Here is a 25,227-nt window from a genome sequence, read left to right on the forward strand (position 1 = left end):
ACAGTCGTACCCATGCCCTTGTTGGTCCTAGGTCCCTCAAACGCTCTATGATGGAAGCTTCGGTGTCCCCTATGACCAACGGCACTGCGTCGTCTACAAGGTTTAAGGACCCCAACTTTCGTTGTCTTCTTAACAGTAATTACACCTGCCACAAGGTAACTGCTCCAGTCGTGTCCCAGCATGATACTCATTGCAATGCCTCCAACCGGCATTCAAGACATTGCCTTAGCTTTATCATGCTCACCACCTACCCCGTGCTGCAGCACAATATTCAACCGAGACAGCTCCTCCGGCCACCGTCTCACCAGTTAACCTTGAGGCTCTTGGAACCCCATGAATCACCTTAAACTTAAGTGGTCATTCCGTACAATACAGTTTACCGAATAAGAACATAACTACCATAACTACCATATGCAATGACCTTCTCCTTGCCGACCTGGACCTATGGTACCAATGCACTGTTCAAATTATTCAATGCATTGGTGTCAAGTATCAACTTATTTATCCCCGTCGGCAAGGCTAACCCTGGCAGTTGCATCATAGCCTCTTATCAAAACTTCAAAAGCTCTGACTCACTCTCCCCGCCACTCAAACCGAAGTTTGCCTGTCAAAGCATAAAACAGATTTTGCTTTTATAAAGCCTCTATGGTAGGTCACCAGATTCACCTCTACTGGATCTGACTGTCATGACTTCATCAAATTTAAGCTCTAATTGCTTAAGTGCCTCCATGACAGTCCTATTATCTGGTGCCCCTTGTGTGCTACCGGCCATTTCTCCCACTGCAAAAACATGTTCCTCCTCTTCGCACCATTCCTCCTCTTCGAACAACTTAGGTTGGTGCTTTGACATACCAAATATAGCCATGTGTGCCTGTTGGTATTTACGGACTACCTGCTTGGCCTGTTGGATACTCGTAGGATCAAGCATAAACACATGGTGGCCTGCATCCTTATCTAACAGGCCCTGACAGAAACGACTTATGACTTGATTAGTCACAAATGAATCTGGCAGGCCTCTGAATGCTCTTGCTGCAAGTGTCAAAAGCCGGTCTGCAAAATCATCTAACGACTCGCCCTCTTCCTGGCAAGCCTGTTGAAATTGTAATTGAGCCGCAGCTGGCAACTTGTGCTCACCAAACCGCGCCTCAAGCTTACTATGTAAACCCTGGTAAGAGTTCACCTCACCACTATCATGTATCAGTACATAATAGTCCATAGCCTTGCCAGTAAGACACCAGCACAAGCCCTCAAATTTCTCAGCATCTGACCATCTGCATGCTTCAGCATATCTGGTAAACTTTAAATCAAAAGCTTCCCAGCTGCCCTTACCATCAAATGTCAAATGCTTTTGCAAAGAACTTAATTTCTTTGCCAGCTGACTATAATTGGCTCCCACTCCCCCATCTGATGATGGCCTACTTGCATTGGCATTACCATCATCACCAAAAGAAGTGCTACCTTTACCAAGGTTGATATTTAGTTTCGTTTCTGATAACGATACCCTCTTCCTGCCCGATACTGGTGTCCCAAGGAATTCAGCTGGAGTTTTTAAAAATGGCCTGTGCATACCAGAAGATACAGCATGCATTCTGGGTCTAGGGGTGATCAAGTCCCCAGGCCTAGCTAGAGTATTTCCGGTCTTAATTTGTGACCAAGCACTGGGCTCTTTTCTAGCCTCAGGCTCCTTATCACTGTCTTGAAGTGGCCATAGTTTATTCTGGGTAAAATCAATTCAACCCAGCTCAGACTCCGTAAATTTCTTACGACACAACACGGACAAGACTTCCGGGGTTATGTTCCCCGTCGCTTCACGCACCGACAAAATTGCACTGGCAATTTTTTATTAATTCCAGGTATCATTCTCAATTGCTCAAGGGTAGCAAAATTAATTGAAACCACTTGTGCACTAATACCAGATGTAACTGACTTACCTTCTGGACTCTTTTGTTGTGACATCTTTGATAAAAATCAAAATAACAACAAAATCAGAAATAAATTTAATTATTTCAATTCCAGATTGACCCAAAAAATTTCTTTTAAGGATCCTTAAACTTCAACCAAGGTATACTACAATGCCAACTATAGGGATTTCCGATGGTATAAGTCCCAACAAACTGTCTGGAAATGTCGAATAATTTTTCAATTATTCAACCTATTACACTTAAATAAGTGTTCTCAACCTAGAACGTAATCGACTTAATTCAATTACGCCTCACCCGGTCCTTTTTCCAACACAAGTCACAACCGTTTTTAGACTGGCAAGTTGGCCAAGCCTAAAAATAGAAGTTCGGGTAGCGATTTATTGGTCGGCGAAATATGGGCTCTAAATGAACTGCTGCCACCAATATTGTAACTGTGGGAAACTTACCAGGTGGAATCAGTCTGTACTTTATGCTGTTCGGGACAATAGCCAAATAATATTGACTAGCAACACCAGCAATGTCTTTTCGTGCTGCCCGCGCCAAGGGAAATCACTCTTGCTGTGTTCCGGGTTCAGGCTATCGCCCCGTAGGCCGTAACAGACCGTACGCGAGCACTACAGTGCAGACGAAAACAATATCAATGGAGACCAGTAGGTCAGCTGAAAAATATTAAGTTTCATGAAAATAATGACTATGCAAACAACAACAAGGTGCAAAATAAATTGAAAAATCACTATTCCATCATACAGGTAAGTATTTGCCTACTACTTTACCTAAATGAAAACTATTTCAACAGTTATTGAAGTTCTCCCAACCTGCAAAATGCCTTCAACTTGATTGTTTGCTTTACGTTTTTATTAAAACAGAGAACTTAATCGAATAATTAGACTTGTGGGGGTCGTTTGTGACTCAACAGCTTCTATTGTTTTAGTTTTGTTTCATGTATTCAGTTGTTTTAGCCTTTTCTGCGTTTAGAAGTAAAAACAGGGTTTGGTACCTAGCTTTCACTTTCATAACTGCTTTTAAATTTCAGTTTCTGATGTTTTATTGGAAAATACATGTTTAAATTGAATTATATTAATGGTTAAAAAGTTAATTAATATTTTTCTGTTGAGTAACTGCATTGTTATCACTGAGTTCTATAAATATCAGGGTGTGCGAAACCGGGTACACTTAAATGCAAGAACTGGTCAAAATATGTTATCCGAATCAAGTACACTAAGCGTTTCAAACCGAAATAAGTGTGTTTATTAAAACATATAGAGGTAAATTCAAATTTAATCATTTTTAGCTAGATAGGAAGGTGTTCTTAGGAAATGTGTGCAAAACCGGGTACACTGACTACCGTACATTGTTCTTGTTCATACCGTACATTGTTCTCTTTCATACCGTACATTGTTCTCGTTCATACCGTACATTGTTCTCTTTCATACCGTACACTGTTCTCGTTCATACCGCACATTGTTCTCTTTTCATTTTAAAAAAAAAGATAATGAAAAAACTTTTTTATTGATTTCTTCTCAACAATTTAAGGAATCAAGAAAGTACGATTAGACAGTGATTTGTCACATGGTGCGAAAACATGACGTAATGCCGTGACAATCTCGGGCAACTATACCGCTTTGATCTCCACTTCAGATGCCATAATAACTGACACACTTCTTTTAGCTCTTTGAGGGGGTGTTTATTGATGATGAAAACACTTTGCTAATTACTTAGTTTATCATCAGAATAATTACCGATAATTGTTAATTTTTTTTTTCACTTTCAACAGGGATCGACGTGGGGTGGATGATGATTATTGTGTCCATATTTTGGGACATTTTTTGGGACACTTTACAAAATAATTATTTTTCGGGATAACAGATTGCTAGTCTTCCATTTTTAATTATTTTAGAAATAAGCCCTGTTTCTTTGAGTCAATTGAAGTTATGACGTTTGGAGGTCCACTAAAGTCTGAGCAGGTCTACTAGATTTTTGCAGTTGGTGGACCTGCTGAAAAAAGTTAAGGTCGAGGCCTGCAGAGGCTTGAAAAGTCAGGTTTTAGATGGGATTTATAGTAGTAGTAAGACGTTGAACAACCACTTGCAGCTTTAATAATTCACAATTTGGGCATACCAGTCAAAACTTCATTGTCTGGCATTTCCAGTTAATCCAGAATTTTAGATTGGGGTAGGGGGTGATGGTATTAATCTCAGTGCAGATCAAAGATGCAAATCATATTCCTGGCCAGTGTGCTTTTACTTGGTTTAAGTTTGAAATATAAATGTTGGTTGTTGAATAATATTCAATATTAAAATTATATTATTTAAAGAGAGAATCCACAGCAAGATTTCATTCAAGTTTCACGTTTAATTAAATATAAACCATGTTCTCCACAAGTAATTGCCAACTTCTCCACATCTCCACATGAATTATAGGACACAACGATCCTATGACCACTTGATCCGTAGATCGACTGCTCTACCTTGAGCTAATCGGATGGGCTTATAAATCTGGAAATAAAAAAACAACAACAACAAAACGCAAACATGTAAAGCAAATATTTATCTCATAATATTTAAATACACAATAAAATGGCATTTTATATTGCTAAAACATCATCAAAGTCATTGTACATTCGGGTGTACATGTAAATCAAACATAACAATAGGATGCATGTTTATAATCTCCCTGTTTGAAACTGCGATAGTGTTAGGTTAAAAAAAAAAAAAAAATGCCTACCTACCTACCCTATTTTTTTTGGCCATGTCACTGGAAACAAACGATTTTTTTTTTAGGCCTTACGGTATTTTAGGCACAGAAAGTGTCAGTGATAATATTATGTTTCTAAAGTCTGGGCTTTGAAAAATACTAGTAAAATTAAGTGGATTTAAGGAAATTACTCGAGCCAGTCAAGGTAAGATACTTTCTAAAGGTCAAAAAAGAATGTGTAAGCTAATGTACCGGTAATATAAATCCCTACTGCTTTGTTTATCAACAGTCGGTTTACCAAACAAGTGTCACGTTGCACTTCTCGGTAATCTGAAGTAGGCGGAGCTTAAATTATGCCATCGTGTATTACAGTCAAGTGTCAACAGGCCTATAGCGGATAACTGGAGAAGTGTGGATAAAAAATCGGGCGACTTTAATTTCGCTTTGATGTTAGATTAGAGCGAAGTGGGGAGCTACAAAGCAACTATTTCGCTCAAGTCGCTCCCTAGCTCAAGCCCTGCTCTTTCATACCGTACATTGTTCTCTTTCATACCGTATATTGTTCTCGTTCATACCGTACATTGTTCTCATTTATACCGTACATTGTTCTCGTTCATACCGTACATTGTTATCGTTAATACCGTACATTGTTCTCTTTCATACCGTACATTGTTCTCGTTCATACCATACATTTTTCTTGTTCATACCTTATATTGTTCTCTTTCATACCGTACATTGTTCTCGTTCATACCGTATATTTTTAGCTCACCTGTCACAAAATGACAAGGTGAGCTTTTGTGATCGTGCGGTGTCCGTCGTCCGTCCGTGCGTCCGTAAACTTTTGCTTGTGATCACTCTAGAGGTCACATTTTTCATGGGATCTTTATGAAAGTTGGTCTGAATGTTCACCTTGATGATATATCTAGGTCAAATTCGAAACTGGGTCACATGCCATCAAAAACTAGGTCAGTAGGTCTAAAAATAGAAAAACATTGTGACCTCTCTAGAGGCCATATATTTCACAAGATCTCCATAAAAATTGGTCAGAATGTTCACCTTGATGATATCTAGGTCAGATTTGAAACTGGGTCACGTGCCATAAAAAACTAGGTCAGGAGGTCAAATAATAAAAAAACCTTGTGACCTCTCTAGAGGCCATACTTTTCATGGGATCTATATGAACTTTGGTCTGAATGTTCATCTTGATGATATCTAGGTCATGTTTGAAACTGGGTCAACTGCAGTCAAAAACTAGGTCAGTAAGTCAAAAATTATTAAAATCTTTTGACCTCTCTGGAGGCCATATTTTTCAATGGATCTTCATGAAAATTGATTCACTTGATGATATCTAGGTCAGTTTCGAAACTGGGTCACGTGCGGTCAAAAACTAGGCCAGTAGGTATAAAAATAGAAAAACCTTGTGACCTCTCTAGAGACCATATTTTTCTCGAGATCTTCATGAAAATTAGTGAGAATGTTCACCTTGATGATATCTAGGTAAAGTTTAAAACAGGGTCACGTACCTTTGAAAACTAGGTCAGTAGGTCAAATAATAGAGAAACCTTGTGACCTCTCTAGAGACCATACTTTTCAATGGATCTTCATGAAAATTGGTCAGAATTTTTATCTTGATAATATCTAGGTCAAGTTCAAAACTGGGTTACATGAGTTCAAAAACTAGGTCACTATGTCAAATAAGAGAAAAAACGACGTCATACTCAAAACTGGGTCATGTGGGAAGAGGTGAGCGATTCAGGACCATCATGGTCCTCTTGTTCTCTTTCATATCATACATTGTTCTCTTTCATACCGTACATTGTTCTCTTTCATACCATACATTATTCTCGTTCATACGGTACATTGTTCTCTTTCATACCATACATTCTTCTCCTTCATACTGTACGTTGTTCTCCTTCATATACCGTACATTGTTCTCTTTCATACCGTACATTGTTTGAACTGGCTGTGTGTGATTTTGTACATCGGTCTGTTACACTGGTTTGTATAATCAGTCTATCTTTCTGTAAATACTGCCAGGCCCGCTTTTCAAGTCTTACTTTTAGGGCAGATTTTTATGCCCCCAAAGGGAGGCATATAGTTTTTGAACCGTCTGTCGGTCTGTCGGCAATTTTCGTGTCCGGTCCATATCTTTGTCATCAATGGATGGATTTTCAAATAACTTGGCATGAATGTGTACCACAGTAAGACGACGTGCAGTGCGCAAGACCCAGGTCCGTAGCTCAAAGGTCAAGGTCACACTTAGACGTTAAAAGATAGTGCATTGATGGGCGTGTCCGGTCCATATCTTTGTCATCGATGGATGGATTTTCAAATAACTTGGCATGAATGTGTACCACAGTAAGACGACGTGCAGTGCGCAAGACCCAGGTCCGTAGCTCAAAGGTCAAGGTCACACTTAGACGTTAAAGGATAGTGCATTGATGGGCGTGTCCGGTCCATATCTTTGTCATCGATGGATGGATTTTCAAATAACTTGGCACGAATGTGTACCACAGTAAGATGACGTGCAGTGCGCAAGACCCAGGTCCGTAGCTCAAAGGTCAAGGTCACACTTAGACGTTAAAGGATAGTGCATTGATGGGTGTGTCCGGTCCATATCTTTGTCATCGATGGATGGATTTTCAAATAACTTGGCATGAATGTGTACCACAATAAGACGACGTGTCACACGCAAGACCCAGGTCCGTAGCTCAAAGGTCAAGGTCACACTTAGACGTTAAAGATCATTTTTCATGATAGTGCATTGATGGGCATGTCCGGTCTATATCTTTGTCATTCATGCATGGATTTTAAAATAACTATGCATGAATGTGTGACACAGTAAGACGATGTGTCGCGCGCAAGACCCAGGTCCGTAGGTCAAAGGTCCCAAACTCTAACATCGGCCATAACTATTCATTCAAAGTGCCATCGGGGGCATGTGTCATCCTACGGAGACAGCTCTTGTTTGTTGTGCTCCCAGAATTTTAGAGCCCTTAGTGTTGCACTTGTCCATCTGCCAGTCTGTTATTTTCCTTTGCATAACATAAATATGACATACAATTTCATACACATTGTCAATGATATACATAGTCAAACATAAACTAAACCTGTTTCAAATCAAAATCACATCAGTTTCAATACGAATATTATGCAAAGATTTTTGGAAGGCAAGAAAAAAGGAAAGAGAAGGGAAAAGAAAAGAAAAAAAAGTTATGTCACTTGGGAGTTGTAGTTTTTATTAGCTAGGCCAGTGTTGTTGTCTTTTACTTAGTGAAATATACACATAAAGTTCTTCAAAAGTTTGTGTTGCAAATATCTTAAAATATTTCACCTGGAGTCATGAAACCAGGTACAGTGACAGGAATGGGGGCACCTGTGTCCTATGAACACATATCTAGTTCTGTTAGTAATCACACTGTGTTTTCTCTTTCTAGTAAGTCATGGCAGAGGAGGACCTCAACGAGATCAGTCAGGACATGTCTAGGATGAGCTGTACAACTAGTTTCATACACTTCAAAAATGACGCACATGAATCGGTACTACTGAAAGAAATGAAGAAACTTTATGATGAGGATCTTCTCAAAGATGTCACATTATGTGTAGGAAGTCTCGAATTTTCATGCCACAAGAACGTATTGGCGGCAACTAGTCCATACTTTAAACTGATGTTTACATTAGAAATGGCTGAAAGTAAAAAGGATAGGATTGAATTGTTTGAAGTTGATTCTAGGTCAGTGAAAGATGTTATTGAATATGCTTATACAGGGAAGGTGAAAATAACAAGAAGTAATGCACAAAACTTACTGAGTGCTGCAACTTTGTTTCAGATACTGCCAGTTCAACGAGCCTGTGCCAAATTTATGGAAACACAGCTAGATATTCATAACTGTATTGGTATTAACTTCATAGCAGAAATCCACAACTGTACGGCATTAAAAATTAAAGCAAGAGAATTCATTGAAAAGAATTTTGTTGATGTTTGCGAGAGTGAAGAGTTTTTGTCATTGACATTTAACAAACTAGCTGAGATAGTTATGTCTGATGAACTAAATGTAGAAAAAGAAGAAATTGTACTAGACGCTGTTATTTCCTGGATAGCTCATGACTTTCAGTCACGAAAAGGTTTCTTCTGTGAATTGTTACAAATGGTTAGAATTGGTCTGGTTAGTAGTAGTTACGTAAAGGAAGTACTATCTAGGCACAAATTGGTGAGAACATGTCAGAAATGTAAGGAATATATCCAAGATCTTAAAGATTATGAAACAAATCCGGGCACATATGTAGGGAATAGAGACTTCAGTTTGAGTCTTAGGTCTGGTATGTACTACCCAGAAGGTTGCCTACTCATCATGGGAGGTGTGGAGCTGACGACTGTACGTCCTTGTATTAACTGTTATAACCCAGTCTCGCAAGAATGTTTCTATATTGAGGAATTCCCAGAGCCGAGGAAACTGGATACCTATGATTGTGAAGACATTGCTTGTGTTGTAACTGAAAACAACCTAATATTTGCAGGTAAGTTTTTTAGCTCACCTGAGCACGAAGTGCTCAAAGGAGAGCTTTAGTGATCAACCGGCGTCCGTGCGTCTGTCCGTGCGTCCGTCGTCAACAATTTGACTGTTAACACTCTAGAGGTCACATTTTTGGTCCAATCTTAATGAAACTTGGTCAGAATGTTACCCTTAATAAAATCTTGGAGAAGTTCGATATTGGGTCACCTGGGATCAAAAACTAGGTCACCAGGTCAAATAAAAGGAAAAGCTTGTTAACACTCTAGAGGTCACAATTTTGGCCCAATCTTAATGAAACTTGGTCAGAGTGTTATCCTAAATAAAGTCTTGGACGAGTTTGATATTGGGTCATCTGGGGTAAAAAACTAGGTCACCAGGTCAAATCAAAGGAAAAGCTTGTTAACACTGTAGAGGCTGCATTTATGACTATATCTTCATGAAACTTGGTCAGAAGGTTAATATTGATGATCTTAAGGTCCATTTGAATCTGGGTCATGTAGGATCAAAAACTAGTTCACCCGGTCAAATCAAAGGAAAAGCTAGTTAACACTGTAGACGCCACATTTATGACCATATCATAATGAAACTTGGTCAGAATGTTAATCTTGATGATCTTTAGGTCAAGTTTAAATCTGGGTCAGCTTGGGTCAAAAACTAGGTCACTAGATCAAATCAAAGGTAAAGTTTATTAACACTCTAGAGGCCACATTTATGACTGTATCTTCATGAAACTTAGTCAGAATGTTAAACTTGATGATCTTTAGGTCAAGTTCGAATCTGGGTCATGTTGGGTCAAAAACTAGGTCACGGGGTCAAATCAAAGGGAAAGCTTGTTAACACTCTAGAGGCTACATTTAAGACTATATCTTCTTGAAACTTAGTCAGAATGTTAAACTTGATGATCTTTAGGTCAAGTTCGAATCTGGGTCATGTTGGGTCAAAAACTAGGTCACAGGGTCAGATCAAAGGAAAAGCTAGTTAACACTTCAGAGGCCACATTTATGACCATATCTTAATGAAACTTGGTCAGAATGTTAATCTTGATGATCTTTAGGTCAATAGGTCAGGTGAGCGATACAGGGCCTTCATGGCCCTCTTGTTTTTTGTAATTTTATGGACAAAATGATTAAGCCAGATGAAGGAGGACATTTGCTAACTGTATTACAATCCTGCCAGTTCATGGATTACAGTAACCTTTACCCTGCTAAACTTATAAAATGGACTGGTCCATCATTCAATTCGGGTAGTAGCTCTTGTTAGCTCAACTATTTGAAGAATAGTCTAGCTATTCTACTCACCCTGGCGTCGGCGTCGGCGTCACACCTTGGTTAAGTTTTTGCATGCAAGTACATACAGCCATCAATTAAAGGCATATAGCTTTGAAACTTATTTTTTCTTTTTCTAGGTCAATTACCAACATCTCTGGGTCAAGTCCCATAACTCTGACATGTATTTTGAGCAAATTATGCCCCCTTTTGGACTTAGAAAATTTTGGTTCAAGTTTTACATGCAATTTACTATCTCCAAAACTAATGCAGATATTGATTTGAAACTTCACATGTGTCTTCGGGGTTATAAAACTTGTTGATATCAGCAAGTCCCATAACCCTGACTTTCATTTTGGCCAAATTATGCCCCTTTTGGACTTAGAAAATTCTTGTTAAAGTTTTGCGTGCAAGTACATACAGCTATTTCTAAAAGTCATATAGATTTGAAACTTATTTTTTCTTTTTCTAGATCAATTACCAACCTCACTGGGTCAAGACCCATAATTCTGACATGTATTTTTAGCAAATTATGCCCCCTTTTAGACTTAAAAATTTTTTGTTAAAGTTTTACCTGCAAGTTATTATCTCCAAAACTAATGCATATATTGATTTGAAACTTCACATGTGTCTTCGGGGTTATAAAACTAGTTGATAGCAGCAAGTCCCATAGCTCTGACCTTCATTTTGGCCAAATTATGCCCCCTTTTGGATTTAGCAAATTCTGGTTAAAGTTTTGCGTGCAAGTACATACAGCTATTACTAAAAGGCATATAGATTTGAAACTTATTTTTTCTAGATCAATTACTCACCTCACTGGATCAAGTTCCATAACTCTGGCGTGTATTTTGGGCAAATTATGCCCCCTTTTGGACTTTGAAAATTCTGGTTAAAGTTTTACATGCGAGTTTCTTTCTCCAAAACTAATGCAGATATTGAATTGAAACTTCACATGTGCCTTAGGGGTTATGAAACTAGTTGATAGCAGCAAGTCCCATAACTGATATGCATTTTGGTCAAATTATTCCCCCTTTTGAACTTAAAACTCTTTTGATATTTTACCTTTTTAGGTAATATTTTCCTGCCTCTGGGACAACATTTTGAATAGTCGAGCTTGGCTGTCTTACGGACAGCTCTTGTTATTCAAAGGGATGTTCACTGAAAATTTACTGACTGAATAGCGAACAATGCAGACCATGATCAAAGGCAAAACCATTTGCTGTCAGCAGGCTAAAGCTTTATGCCACAACCTCCAAAAAAAGTGTTGTATAAATAAATCTTAATTTCATCAGAGCAAGTTACATGATAAGTGTGTAAGTCTGGTAATCCATATTGTTGTAACATATTACAGTAAAACCCCTCTAAACCAGAATCCTTGAATACTGGAAATCCCTCTAAACAAAGAGTTTTGTGGTCCAGAAATTTGGCCTCCATACTTTGTTAGAAAAATACCCCTGTTAATGAGAATTCCTCTATTCTGGTACCAAATCTCTATTTATCAGCATGAAATTACATTTCAATTTTAAAGGTAATCAAAACTGTGGCACTTGCCATTTATCATGATTACCAGAATTTTCTCTGTTTGGTAGCATATATATCTATAAAAACTTGAATAGAGTTGTTTCATACAGTAACATACTAGTAACAAGGTCATGATTTAAACGAAATGTTGGTAGTTTTTATTTATTTATAACTATTTATATAACATATTACACAAATATACACATTCCACTGACAAAACCCTTGTAAACCAAAACTCCCTAAAAACCCCAAAACCAAACATTTACTCTGTTTAGAAGGCTGTTTGGATTAGAGGGGTTCTACAGTATCACCTGTTGCAGTATGCAAACACACTAAAGTAAATATTTGGTAATCATACATTTTCAGGTCCGATGCTTCCATTCATTAATTATACGCACTGGTACATATGATGTTTTTCTATATACAGCATTATTAACATGACTATATGGTTAGCTCATACTGCCACTATAAAGAAGTTTTGACAAAACATTTCAGTTACAAGTTTACCCTCACAGCTCTGGCTCATTTCAATGCATTAAATTCAAGGGACCTCTTAAAATGACACTATTAATTTTTTTATGAACCATTAAATCAACAGTTTGAGACATAAAGCAATTGATTAATTATTGTTCCGTGTACAAAATTCAGGATTGAATCCACATGCCGGTTTGGGCTACCAGATAGGAAATTTTCCAAGTCCAACACCAATTTCACTAGCCCGAACTTTAACACCATAAAATATTTAATTTTTGAACCATATAACATTTTGTTTTACAGACATCTGTGCATGTTTGAAGGAATAAGAAAAGACATTTATGTTTGCCATGTTTTCGAACAATTTTAACTCTGAATACTTCAGTCCAGATCAGCATCGCCAGAGTCCCAGATCATCAGACATGTCACTCCTTGCCAAACAAAATCTTACCTCAAACGCCCAATTTTTTAGGATCCGCACTAGCCAATTACCACTAATTGGACTGTTGACAATTTGCCTGATGTGAAAATGAGTGTCGAATACACACACACACACATACACACACTGATAGCATATTTTAAGCTCCGCCTACTTCAGGTACATGTGAGATTTTCGCGAGAAGTGTGAAAGCAGATCAGATTATCCATTACAACAGAGGTGGTTGTATTCAGCCAGTTAGCGCTGCGGTTACTTCTTTGACACTTTGCGAGTGCGAGTGCAAAAGGCAATAATTCAATAAGCTTTCCTCAGTCTTGACGATTTGTGATGCATTCTTGAACAATAAGCGTTTGTAATGGAGTTAGTATGAAATCATGATGCTATATGCATTTAATTACTAGCATGTTTTATTTAAAATCACATTAGGAAAATTCGGTAGCCTGGTCGGGCTTGTGTCTGCGTAAAATTGGTAGCCCAAGCTGAAATTCGGTAGCTACAGGCTATCGGACTACCGCGAATTTTGAACACTGATTGCTGTGTTTTTGCATAGATCTATAAATCAAAAAAGATCTGAAACTCTAATAAGAACCTAAAGCAATATCTTGCAATATCTCAGTTTGAGGGATGAATGGAAAGCTGTCATAACTGTTTCAATTTAAAGAACAAGTTACGACAGTTCTTTGTTATACCTTAAAATTATCTGTTAAAGCATTTTTTCCCACTTAATGATATCTACTGTGAAATTATAAATATTCATGGGTGACTAATTTTCATGGACTTTGTAGGTGAGGTAATCCACAAAATTAAATCCCATCAAACAGGTAAAATTCCTGTTTGTCTTAACCTTTAGCCTGCTGGTGGCAAGTGATTTTGCCTTTGAGGCCAGTGCAGACCAAGATCAGCCTGCAAGTGAACACTCCTTTGAATAATAAGTGGTTCTACCTAAATTGAATGATGGACAAGTTCATTTTAGAAATTTAGCATGCTAAGGATTAAATTCAAAATCTGAAATCCACAAATTTATATCCACACAAGTAGCCATATCCCGACTTGTATTCATTGTGACCAAAATGAGGAAAGTTCATGCCAGGTAAATTTTATGACAAGTTCCGTAAAGTCTCTAGGCATTTGATAAGTTGATCAGAGTAATATGTGATTTTGCTAGAAAACAGTTAGTAATAGAATTCTCTTGTGTACTATTTCTTTGGTTTTAGTAACATTGAATTATCATCTGAAGGAATACAGAATTATTATTAACTTGACCCCTGTTACTTATACCTTAGTCATACTTTTTTATGTAGAACTTGCTTATGTTTCAGGAGGTGGTAACTATATATATCATCACTTGTTTGAAGATTCCGAAGATGACTCTTTTGAGGAACTGGAATACAAGGAATATATTGTACAGAAAGACTTCTATCAGTATGATATGGATCATAATGAGTGGCTCGCAAAATCACCGATGCTGTTTCCTAAGTCAAACTTTACTCTTGCCAGCTTGAACGGAAAGATCTATTGTTTCGGAGGCTTAACAGAAAACAAGCATCCAACAGAAATCATTGAAGTGTATGACATTGAGAGGAATAGATGGAATTATCAAGGCATGCTACCTACAACACTTGTTGATCTCGCCTCAGTAGTATATAAGGAAAATATATATCTACTAGGAGGACGTACTGGAGTGGGTGCTCACAATAGCCTGATAAGGTATGGCATTAAAAAAACTCGTGGAAATATCTCTCATTATTTCTTTTTACGTTCCTGTTTAAGTTTTCTTATGACATCCGTGGCTGACTAATTAAGGCGACTGACTTTGAATCACTTGCTCTTACTGCTGTGGCATTGTGTAGAATTTTTTCATGTTAGCCATCAATTTGGCATACATAAGTTTGGCGGTTCTACTAGGTGCCTGCTTGTGTTTGAAATAATGTCCTGAGGGACACCTTGGGTCTTCACCTTCAAAGGCTGAGAAGTTGCCAAATTATCTATAATTGTGTCAGTGTGACATTATACCCAACCAAGAAAATTAGGTGTTGCAACATTCTCGGCTGAAGGTTGCAGTTACCCTTCACATCACTATGCATGCTCTAAAAGTTTGGGGCAAAGGTCACTGGTATGCAACAAATTTTATCTCTTATAAAAGTTATGCTATTTTGATTTTTGGGTTTGCTTTTCTAGGCTTTGTCAAATGTCCAATTGTTACATTTATGTTGAAATACGTAATTTGTGATTGCAAAATCTCTATACATGATGATTGTATATAAATATAGGAGTTCTTCCGTAATCACTTACATTGTACAAGATGGATCTTTATTTTTCAAATTATTTACATAGTCATTAGTGTGCTACTTCATATAATTAAAATTGAAAATATAATATGTAATTGCTTAAAATTGAAGATAAACATTCTGTTTGAATGGCTATAGATACAACCCAGAGACTGAGGAGTGGACGTCTCTTGCCGGAATGCTTACACCAAGATTCAACTTTGGTGCGTGTCTGCTTGACGGAGAAATCTATGTTGCTGGAGGACAGATATACTCACATGCTTCTTATACCATCAACAGAGAAGTGTTAAGAACAGTTGAGATCTATAATATAGAGTCCAACCAGTGGCGACTGGGACCAGAACTTCCGGTAGACATGTTTAATGTTGGTCTATGTGTGATCAGTGGTGCGATGTATGCTTGTGGTACACCAGAATATGATGAAGATCTGACTTCACAGAGGTCCTATAATGCGGTGTGTAGACTTGACCTGGGTACAAATGTATGGGAGATGACAGAAGATAGTCTGTGTAGTGTTAGGAACTTTAGATGTGTGATGGCCAAGATGCACACAAGGAAACTTCAGAAGGTGTTTTCATCCTCTGCTGTATAGGTAAAAGTCTGATTCAGCCATTGATTTGAATCAAAACAGGGAACAAAACTATAGTTTCATCAGTCCAGTGTACTGTTGAATATAGAATTTTTTAGCTCGAAATTATGGTCACCAGTTTAAATCTGTGTCAGTGTCATGAATACAGTTAATGCCTGTCCCCTCGAATTAGAGTCAACTTGTAGCCTGACTTTTAGAATCAAAATAAGCTTATATTTGTCTTTGTGTTAAAGCTTTTTAAACCTTTCCATATGCTTCATTTTTATCACCTACATGTTGAATTTCTATGAAGCATGTGTACGTATTTTGTTTCAGCTTTGGCTGAACATATACTCTAAATCTTGTAAAATACATAATTAGCTTTTTGGAGTATTCTTAATATATATCCTGCCATGTGGAGTGAATGTCTTTCCAGTGGTCATCAGCCCACAGTAATAAATTGAAATTTGTTAAAGCTCAGATTTTTTTCTTCAGAGGTCAAGTATACATGAAGTTTGAGTGACACTCAAATTTTTTAAACGCTTAAGTCAAATTTGTTGATTTCCGGTCCATTGATGGGAGAGGTAATTCTTCCTAATTCCATAATTATGTTTTATTATTGTCTTCAAATAATGATAAAATTGGTATAATGATAATAATATAAATGATGATAATAGTGGCCAAATTGAACTGACACCATGTTTCATTTAGGATACATAACTAGTAATCATGTAGGAATCACAAAATAGTGAAGAACATAAATGCATGGTTATGCTAAAAGATGTAGATTTATTCTGTCTGTTTATTCTGTAAAAGGCTGATCATTCTGTAAGAGACTAAAAATATGTGCAGTAGTTTGGGATGTACAGGTTAATTATACTCCCTTCCCCTGCTTTATCTTTTGGATGGCATGGTTGTTGATTCACTGACAGACTTTTGAAGGCAAGTCATTGGGACATATGATGCTGGGCTTGTTCTTTACTATCTTAGTAATATGGGCATCCGGACAGTAACAACAGACATGGGGGTTTAGTGGGCATCTGGACAGTAACAACAGACATGGGGGTTTAGTGGGCATCTGGACAGTAACAACAGACATGGGGGTTTAGTGGGCATCTGGACAGTAACAACAGACATGGGGGTTTAGTGGGCATCTGGACAGTAACAACAGACATGGGGGTTTAGTGGGCATCTGGACAGTAACAACAGACATGGGGGTTTAGTGGGCATCCGGACAGTAACAACAGACATGAGGGTTTAGGTATTGGGATTAGTGGCAGAAACTGCTCTTATTGAATGGCCAGCGAATGTAGTCAAGGTAAATGGATGGTGTATTCGTGTGAATTTGTTCCTTCGAAAACTGGTATGTTGACCTTGTTCACGAAAGGAATAAAAGTTAGTTGTTGCTGTAAGTTTGTGCAGTGGTGACAGTAATCCAAAATTCAATATGAAGTTGATCACTGTGCAGCATTAGTTAGGATTTTCTTAACAACTTAGTCATATTCTGCCCATCTAGATATGCCTAGCCATAGCGAGAATAAATCACACATCTAGATATGCCCAGCCATAGCGAGAATAAATCACACATCATCTGCCTGTATTTCATCCGTGCTAGGGTGTCTCCGGGAAACTGCAACATACCTCAAAATGCTGATATCCACGTATCTTGTTTGGGATAGTGTTTATGTTGGATTGACCAACAAATTGTAACAAACAAGTATTAGTAGAGCTATTAGAAATTTGGAAGGTTGCAAAGTGGACAAAGTTGGCAAAAGGATTGGGTTTGTTTTGCTAGGACTGTCTGATGACAAGGATTCTCTATCAGTTATCAAAGAATCCTGTCGTGAGATGTATACATTTAACTGTTTGAATCTTTCTTGTTGATTTCTTTACCCTCTGCATTTTTCTAAAAAGCACTGCTGATGGATGAGCATTAAAACTTTGAAAGTGATGACTGTAAATTAGTGTTACAACTATCTACTCTAGTGTTGACAGTGAATATCGACTGTAATGTGCTTAATGTAAAGTACACATAATTAAGAGGTCCATGACCACCTCCATATTTTATGCAGACTTAGAGTTCACTTGTTCTACATCATCACCCACATCATGTGAGAATCAGTCTAGTGATAGTTTGGAGTTTCCTCAGATATGCCCTATTTCACTATCCATTACCGAAAAAGTCAAATGTGATGTTTCCTCTTTGTTTCTTGTGTTATGATTCATTAATTATGTGGAATGTTGTATTTTGTGATGTCATAACATTATGACATCATTGTTGAAGGTGGTTGGCTCCTAGACAGTTTGATGTTTTTACACATCGTGTTTCTGTGTTTCTAAAGACTAATGGAAATTACTTTAAATATAGATTTGATAATAAATTGTGATCACCCTTCGTCCGTCCGTCGTCTGTTCACAATTTCCTTGTGAACACGATAGAGACTATATTTTGTTTTTGATTTTAATCAAACTTGCACACAACTTGTATGGGCATAATATCTTGGTTCCTTTCGAAAACTGGCCAGATCCCATCATGAGTTCCAGAGTTATGGCCCCTTAAAGGGACAAAATTTGCCATTTTTAGCTCACCTGTCACAAAGTGACAAGGTGAGCTTTTGTGATCGCGCGGTGTCCGTCGTCCGTGCGTGCGTGCGTCCGTGCGTGCGTGCCTCTGTAAACTTTTGCTTGTGACCACTCTAGAGGTCACATTTTTCATGGGATCTTTATGAAAGTTGGTCAGAATGTTCATCTTGATGATATCTAGGTCAAGTTCGAAACTGGGTCACGTGCCTTCAAAAACTAAGTCAGTAGGTCTAAAAATAGAAAAACCTTGTGACCTCTCTAGAGGCCATATATTTCACAAGATCTTCATGAAAATTGGTCAGAATGTTCACCTTGATGATATCTAGGTCAAGTTCGAAACTGGGTTACCTGCCTTCAAAAACTAGGTCAGTAGGTCTAAAAATAGAAAAACCTTGTGACCTCTCTAGAGGCCATATATTTCACAAGATCTTCATGAAAATTGGTCAGAACGTTCATCTTGATGATATCTAGGTCAAGTTCGAAACTGGGTCATGTGCCGTCAAAAACTAGGTCAGTAGGTCAATTAATAGAAAAACCTTGTGACCTCTCTAAAGGCCACATTTTTCATGGGATCTGTATGAAAGTTGGTCAGAATGTTCATCTTGATGATACCTAGATCTAGTTCGAAACTGGGTCACGTGCAGTCAAAAACTAGGTCAGTAGGTCTAAAAATAGAAAAACCTTGTGACCTCTCTAGAGGCCATATATTTCATGAGATCTTCATGAAAATTGGTCAGAATGTTCACCTTGATGATATCTAGGTCAAGTTCGAAAGTGGGTCACGTGCCATCAAAAACTAGGTCAGTAGGTCAAATAATAGAAAAACCTTGTGACCTCTCTAGAGGCCATATTTTTCATGGGATCTGTATGAAAGTTGGTCTGAATGTTCATCTTGATGATATCTAGGTCAGTTTTGAAAGTGGGTCACGTGCCCTCAAAAACTAGGTCAGTAGGTCAAATAATAGAAAACCTTGTGACCTCTCTAAATGCCATATTTTCATGGGATCTGTATGAAAGTTGGTCTGAATATTCATCTTGATGATATCTAGGTCAAGTTCGAAACAGGGTCATGTGCGGTCAAAAACTAGGTCAGTAGGTCTAAAAATAGAAAAACCTTGTGACCTCTCTAGAGGCCATACTTATGAATGGATCTCCATAAAAATTGGTCAGAATGTTCACCTTGATGATATCTAGGTCAAGTTTGAAACTGGGTCACGTGCCTTAAAAAGCTAGGTCAGTAGGTCAAATAATAAAAAAACCTTGTGACCTCTCTAGAGGCCATACTTTTCATGGGATCTGTATGAAAGTTGGTCTGAATGTTCATCTTGATGATATCTAGGTCAAGTTTGAAACTGGGTCAACTGCGGTCAAAAACTGGTCAGTAGGTCTAAAATTAGAAAATCTTTTGACCTCTCTAGAGGCCATATTTTTCAATGGATCTTCATGAAAATTTGATCTGAATGTTCACCTTGATGATATTAGGTAAGTTTCGAAACTGGGTCACGTGCGGTCAAAAACTAGGCCGTAGGTATAAAAATAGAAAACCTTGTGACCTCTCTAGAGGCCATATTTTTCATGAGATCTTCATGAAAATTAGTGGAATGTTGACCTTGATATGATATCTAGATAAATTCAAAACAGGGTCACGTACCTTTGAAAACTAGGTCAATAGGTCAAATAATAGAAAACCTTGTGACTCTCTAGAGACCATAGTTTTCAATGGATCTTCTTGAAAATTGGTCAGAATTTTTATCTTGATAATATCTAGGTCAGTTCAAAAACTGGTCACATGGATCAAAACTAGGTCATTTGTCAAATAATAGAAAAAACGACTTCATACTCAAAACTGGGTCATGTGGGAAGAGGTGAGCGATTCAGGACCATCATGGTCCTCTTGTTTGGCTTGTGAACATGATAAGAGACCACATTTTGTATTTGATTTTAATCAAACTTGCACACAATTTGTATGGGCTTGATATCTCGGTTCCTTTTGAAAACTGGCCAGGTCCTGTCATGAGTTCCAGAGTTATGGCCCCTTAAAGGGACAAAATTTGCCATTTTTATGCCCCTGGCATCTACTGATGCGGGAGGCATATAGTGATTGTCCTGTCCGTCCGTTCGTTTGTTCGTTCGTCCGTCCGTACGAGGTTAACCAAATGGGACCGTTATGTCTAGCATCAATACCCCTTACTAGAATGACTTGATACTAATGCAGGTGTAACCTGTTACCATTCCTCATCTTCAGACATCACCTGACCTCAGTTTGACCTTGACCTTGAACTTGACCTCATTTTGGACTTAAGTTGCTTTGTATCGACAAGGATGCCACCGGGGGCATCAAGCGTTTATTGAATGCAGCTTCTTGTTTGGCTTGTGAACACGATAGAGACCACATTTTGCAATCAACTTTAATCAAACTTGCACACAATTTGTGTTGGCATAATATCTCAGTTCCTTTCGAAAACTGGCCAGATCCCATCATTGGTTGCAGAGTTATGGCCCCTTAAAGGGCTAAAATTTGCTATTTTGGTTTTTGCAACAATATAGAGACTTCATTTATGGTTTGGTTTGATACAAATTTGCAAAATATCTTCAACAACAATAAATCTTAGATTCCATGATGAATCTGTCAGATCCACTCATACATGTAGGTTCCAGAGTTATGGCCCCTGATTGACCCCTAAAAGAGCCAAAGTTTGGTAATTTTTACCTTGTGAACATGATAGAAGTGACATTTTATATTTGATTTTAACCACACTTACACACAACTTGAGTCACAATAAGATCTCGGTTCCCTTTGAAAACCAGCTAGATTCCATCATGGATTCTAGAGTTACTGGCCCTGAAAGGGGCAGAATTTTCTTTTTGGGTCCTTTCAGTCATATAGAGGTTTCATTTATGCTTTGATTTGATACAAACTTGTACAGAATGATTATCTTAATGATCTGTAGGCCTGGATCGAAACTGAGTCATGTCGCATCAAAAACTAGGTCATCATGCCAGATCAAAGGAAAAGCTTGTTAACAACCTAGAGGCCACATTTATGACCCTGTCTTCATGAATCTTGGTCATAATGTTTATCTTGATGATTTCTAGGCCAGATTTGAAACTGGGTCATATGGGGTAAAAAACTAGGTCACCAAGTCAGATCAAAGGAAAAGCTTGTTAACACTCTTGTTCATTTGATGTGCATGAAACTTGGTCAGAATGTTTGTCTGTATGAAATATCGAATGAATTTTTATCTGGGTCATGTGGGGTCAAAAACTATGTCACTAGGTCAAATCAAAGAATAAGCTTGTTTACACCCTAGGGGGCACATTTTTGATTCTATCTTCATAAATTTTGGTCAGAATGTTTGTTATCATGAAGTCTTTGATGATTTTAAATCAGGGTCACTTGGGGTCAAAAACTAGGTCACTAGGTCAAATCATAGGAAAAGCTTGTATACACTCTAAATGCCACTTTTGCTTCAATCTTTCTGAAACTTGGTCAGAATGTTTTCATGAAAATTTTGACACGTTCTAATCAGGGTCATGTGGGGTAAAAAAAACTAGGTCAAATCAAAGAAATTGCTTGTTTACACTCAAGAGGCAACGTCCAATCTTAATGAAAATTGTTCAGAATATTTGTCTCCATGAAATCACTAGGTAAAACATGTTTACAGTGTTATGGTGTGTTACACAGGAGAGCAACTTGTTTATGAGGTTGTTATTGTAATACAAACTTGCTTTTCATAAATGTGATAAATGAATGACATATATTATTTTCTATAAAGGAGCCACACCATGAGAAAACCAACATAGTGCATTTGCGACCAGCATGGATCGAGACCAGCAGTCTGGTCAGGATCCATGCTGTTGGCTTTCAAAGCCTATTGTAATTAGAGAAACAGTTAGCGAACAGCTTGGATCCTGACCAGACTGTGCGAATGCGCAGGCTGGTCTCGATCCATGCTGGTCGCTATTGCATTATGTTGGTTTTCTCATGGTGCAGCTCAAATGTGTTGGCGATTTATAATAGCTGTTTAAATTGATTTGTAACATAGTTAATCAAAGAATCTGTAATGAATTAATTATTTAGTTAAATATATTTTAAATTGTATGCAGGAATGAAATTTGATTTGTACAATACAGTTATATTAGAAAACCTTATTAAATATGAAATTCAATAAAATTTGATATGAAACGTCTGCAGCTTGCTTTTCTGGCATCTTTTTAAGTTTTCATATTGTAAATGTCTTCATTAAGCAAGGTGTTATTGCTTTGGACCACATATTGAGATAGACTTTTGCACTTTTTTGCAACTCCTTCCACCATCTCAGTTTAAAAATGTAAACTACATTCATCTTGATTATGTGGTAATTTCATATTATTTTGTGATTTTTGTGCAGTGATGTTTATATTTCACTTATTGTTTACACTTTACTGAAAGCTGTGATATAGATACTATTGTTTTCACCATTAGTCTATTTTATTTATTATTGTTAACATATATACAAATATTTGAGCCGTGCCATGAGAAAACCAACATAGTGGCTTTGCAACCAGCATGGATCCAGACCAGTCTGGTCAGGATCCATGCTGTTTGCTAACGGTTTCTCTAATTATAATAGGCTTTGAAAGCGAACAGCATGGATCCTGACCAGACTGCGTGGATTCGTAGGCTGGTCCGGATCAATGCTGGTCGCAAAGCCACTATGTTGGTTTTCTCATGGCACGGCTGATATATTTTGTTTTTGTGGGTGTAGTAGCATTTTGATATATGTTGCATTTAAATATACAAAATGTACACATTCTAAGATTGTTAAAAAATTTATTTTGGAATGTTTTAGGTAGATAACATTGTTTGATTTCCATTAAAATCTCCACCAATTCAAGTCTGATGTTTTGGAAATATACCTTTGATGAAATCTGTAAAGAATTGAAATAGAAGATTTTTTGCTCACCTGACCCAGTTAGGTCTGCTCCAGATTCATTTACTTTATTTAACAGAATGTGATCCTGACTTGGTCCATTTTCTTTAAATTTAGTTATTGCATTCTCAACTCACTGTGGAGGCAGTCTGCTGCCACAGCTAGCTATAAAATTTTCTAAAACAGTTTCATTCTGATAAAGAAATTAAGAAATTTCGTATCTCATTTTAGAGATTTGTTGTTGAATAAAATCATTATTTGGAGTTCAGATGTGAAGGAATTATATCAGGATAATAGGAATCTCAACAGACAATGATTTTATTCAAGAGCAAATCACTGTTTGAGATATGAGCCGTGCCATGAGAAAACCAACATAGTGGCTTTGCGACCAGCATGGATCCAGACCAGCCTGCGCATCCACACAGTCTGGTCTGGATCCATGCTGTTCACTTTCAAAGCCTAATGGAATTAGAGAAACTAATAGCAAACACCATAGATCCTGACCAGACTGCGCGGATGGCAGGCTGGTCTGGATCCATGCTGGTTGCAAACCATTGTTGGTTTTCTATGGGGCAGTCACTTTAATTTAATTTCTTTAACATGTTTTTAGGGTTAATTAATATCATTGAAGATATCTCTCCAATTTTGTGTTTGGCAAAATACCACTCAGTTTTAGTCTTCTTTGTTGACAGGGATAAGCAGTCGTGTTCATTTTTTATCCATCAGATGTTCGTACAAATCCCGAGACGATCTCTGATTTTATTGCTGTCGTTAATTTGTGAGCATGCGCACAGTGTATAAATTACTACGAAAGTTTCATGCATCAATGTTCGCACTATTTGACGCGATTGGAAATTAAAACAATATTAAATGTAGTTGCTAACGATGATAAGGCGATATTCACGATTGCGATTAACAAAGATTTTATTCTGTTATTCGATGTTTAGAAATTTACCTGAAGAAAATAATATTTCTCGTAAGTCGGCATCGAGAAAGGCTGCGTCCGCTTTCAGGACGATTTTGATTGTTCGCTACATGTTTGTGACAAAGCGAAACGACGCTGGATGGCTGAACTTTTAACCTGTAATGGACCAAACCACAATATAGGCAAAATGTGCAGAGTTCTATCGGGGAAACCACGTTAGACCTCTGGTTGCAGAATAGGTCGTGTTAGAATAGTCCATAGAAAACAATGAAGATGATGTAACATTCTCAGATAATTATATTCAACAGGGTACCAGTATATTTAAGTAAGGGTACCAGTATATTTATGGGTACCAGTATAGTGTGGTAGTATACAACCATCTAATGGTACCTGTAGTATAGGTTGTGTTAGATAGGTTAGATATTTCAGGCTTGTTTAGCAGAAAAAAATTATTGAAATAAAATATGTAAGGCAGAAAAATGTTGTTTACTTATTTTTCATATTCCATTTTACTTACATAAAAGTTTAAAAATCGACAATGGCTTAGCTAGGTGGAAGTCTCGAACAGACACGTACATTGGTAGGAAATCTGTACACACATGCGTACATTGTTAGGGCAAAAACCATACACACCTTACAAGTCAGCTGGATAGCATAAATGTTGAAAATGGAAGTTGATAAGGCTTGTACTTGCAACAGTGAGGAACTAAATATTTCAAATGTGCTGTCATTCTTTGCTCATGTTCATGGGTTTTAAAACATTTCAAGATTTTTAACTGAATAAATGTAGAGAGATCCAAGGACCATTCCAAGCATTATAATTTAGACACCACAAATATCTTTTGTTTATTACCAGAAATGTATTTTTCTCATTGTAAAGTTGGGCAAAATCACAATTTTGAAAATTTTACAAAATTTTTGCAAGGAAATGTTGCTTTTACACAAAGATATCCAACAATCCATTCTCAATATGAAGTCAAAATGGAATTCAAAAAAAACTGGTGTCAAAAATGGCAGAAATTTGCAATTGAAAATAACTCCATCAAAATCCTTTTTTGATGAAAATGCCCAGCTATATATAATTCAGATTTTTTTAAAATTAAAAATGTTCCAATTACTAC

The 25,227-nt window shown here is 37.4% G+C and overlaps 2 protein-coding genes across 4 annotated transcripts in view; one reads left to right on the forward strand and one right to left on the reverse strand.

Annotated features, from left to right (window-relative positions):
• Nucleotides 1-25,227, reverse strand: part of LOC123526151 (protein YIPF4-like) — a 63,176-nt gene that overhangs the window by 18,132 nt on the left and 19,817 nt on the right. The window lies entirely within an intron of this gene.
• LOC123526158 (kelch-like protein 28) overlaps nt 1-25,227 on the forward strand; it is a 71,215-nt gene that overhangs the window by 2,132 nt on the left and 43,856 nt on the right. The window contains exons 2-4 of one of the 3 annotated variants that reach the window (XM_045305191.2): nt 8,054-9,134; nt 14,149-14,536; nt 15,256-19,783. In XM_045305191.2, the coding sequence (XP_045161126.2) occupies nt 8,060-9,134; nt 14,149-14,536; nt 15,256-15,709 (1,917 nt within the window). In that variant the 5' untranslated portion in view covers nt 8,054-8,059 and the 3' untranslated portion in view covers nt 15,710-19,783. Of the gene's footprint in view, nt 1-7,591; nt 9,135-14,148; nt 14,537-15,255; nt 19,784-25,227 lie in introns of those variants that run through there. The other 2 variants (XM_045305207.2, XR_008366722.1) reach the window with 2 other exon arrangements.

This window comes from Mercenaria mercenaria, chromosome 1, assembly GCF_021730395.1.
Source record: "Mercenaria mercenaria strain notata chromosome 1, MADL_Memer_1, whole genome shotgun sequence".
NCBI classification, from domain to species: Eukaryota; Metazoa; Mollusca; class Bivalvia; order Venerida; family Veneridae; genus Mercenaria; species Mercenaria mercenaria.